The following is a 1,051-nucleotide window of genomic DNA, read 5'->3' on the forward strand; positions in this document are numbered from 1 at the left end:
GAGGGGGAGGGGGAGGGGGAGGAAGAAAAAAACCCGGCTGTGCCAAGTGTCTGGGAGAGTGTAAAATGTAGAACTGGAACTCCGGCCTAGCGGGAATGTAAAATAATACAACCTCTCAGAAAACAAGTGTTATTCCCAAGGTTATAAACATGCACTGTCATAGGACCCAAACATTCCATTCCTAGGTATTGACCCAAGAAACAGGAAAGCAGGTGTCCACACAAAATCTTGTGCATGCAATTCCTAAGGGTTTTGTTAGTAATAGCCCAACTGGAAACAACCCAAAGGTCCCTCAACAGTGAATTGCTCAACAATTTGGGGTGTACCCATACAAAGCAAGACTATTAAATAAATTTTACTTTATTAAAGAAACAAGGAACTATTGATACACACAACATGGATGAACCGCAAAAGACTTATGCTGAGTGGGTACAGTACGGTTCCATCTTCTCTACATAAGATTCTAAAAAATGCAAACTACAGTGACAAATTACATCAGTGGTCGCCTAGGGAGGGGGAGAGTTTCCTAAGTGGCATGAGGAAACTTTTAGCACTGATGGGATGTTTTCATGATCTTGATCGTGGTAATGGCTCCATGGCGGTCACATGTCAAATTGTGCTCTAAATATGTGCCATATATCCCAGTCAATTATATCCGATTGTTTTTCAAGATAAAGTCAGGTGACTTAGAGTCCAGGATCACCCAGTCGGGAACTGGGGGCGTGATTCAGAAGGGCCAGCCATCGGGAGCGGCTCTCTGGCCCAGGAAAGTGCTGGAAGGCCCCGAGCTGAGCGCGGCCGCCGTTAATCATTACCAGTGGGCGGCCCGAGCGCGGCTCCGCCCCGGGGCAGCCTCCAGAGCGCCCCGCGCGCTCGCCGTGCCTCCGCCACCTGCTGCCCGCCCGGCCACCTGCCCGCGCGCCGCGCCCGACATGGTGAGCTCGAGATCGCGCCGCGCCGGGGCGGGGGAAGGGCCGGCCGTGGGGGAGGGGCGGTGGGGGTCCCTTCAAGCCTCTGCAGAGCCTACGTGGCCCGCCTTGGACGGTCGGGT

The 1,051-nt window shown here is 52.9% G+C and overlaps 1 protein-coding gene across 1 annotated transcript in view; it reads left to right on the forward strand.

The window, feature by feature from the left end:
* The first annotated feature begins 572 nt into the window (after nucleotides 1-572).
* Pcbd1 (pterin-4 alpha-carbinolamine dehydratase 1) overlaps nucleotides 573-1,051 on the forward strand; it is a 4,995-nt gene continuing 4,516 nt past the window's right edge. The window contains exon 1 of the mRNA XM_015500527.2: nucleotides 573-935. Within this exon, the coding sequence (XP_015356013.1) occupies nucleotides 588-935 (348 nt within the window). The 5' untranslated portion in view covers nucleotides 573-587. The remainder of the gene's footprint in view (nucleotides 936-1,051) is intronic.

This window comes from Marmota marmota, unplaced genomic scaffold (genome assembly GCF_001458135.2).
Source record: "Marmota marmota marmota unplaced genomic scaffold, marMar, whole genome shotgun sequence".
NCBI classification, from domain to species: domain Eukaryota; kingdom Metazoa; phylum Chordata; class Mammalia; order Rodentia; family Sciuridae; genus Marmota; species Marmota marmota.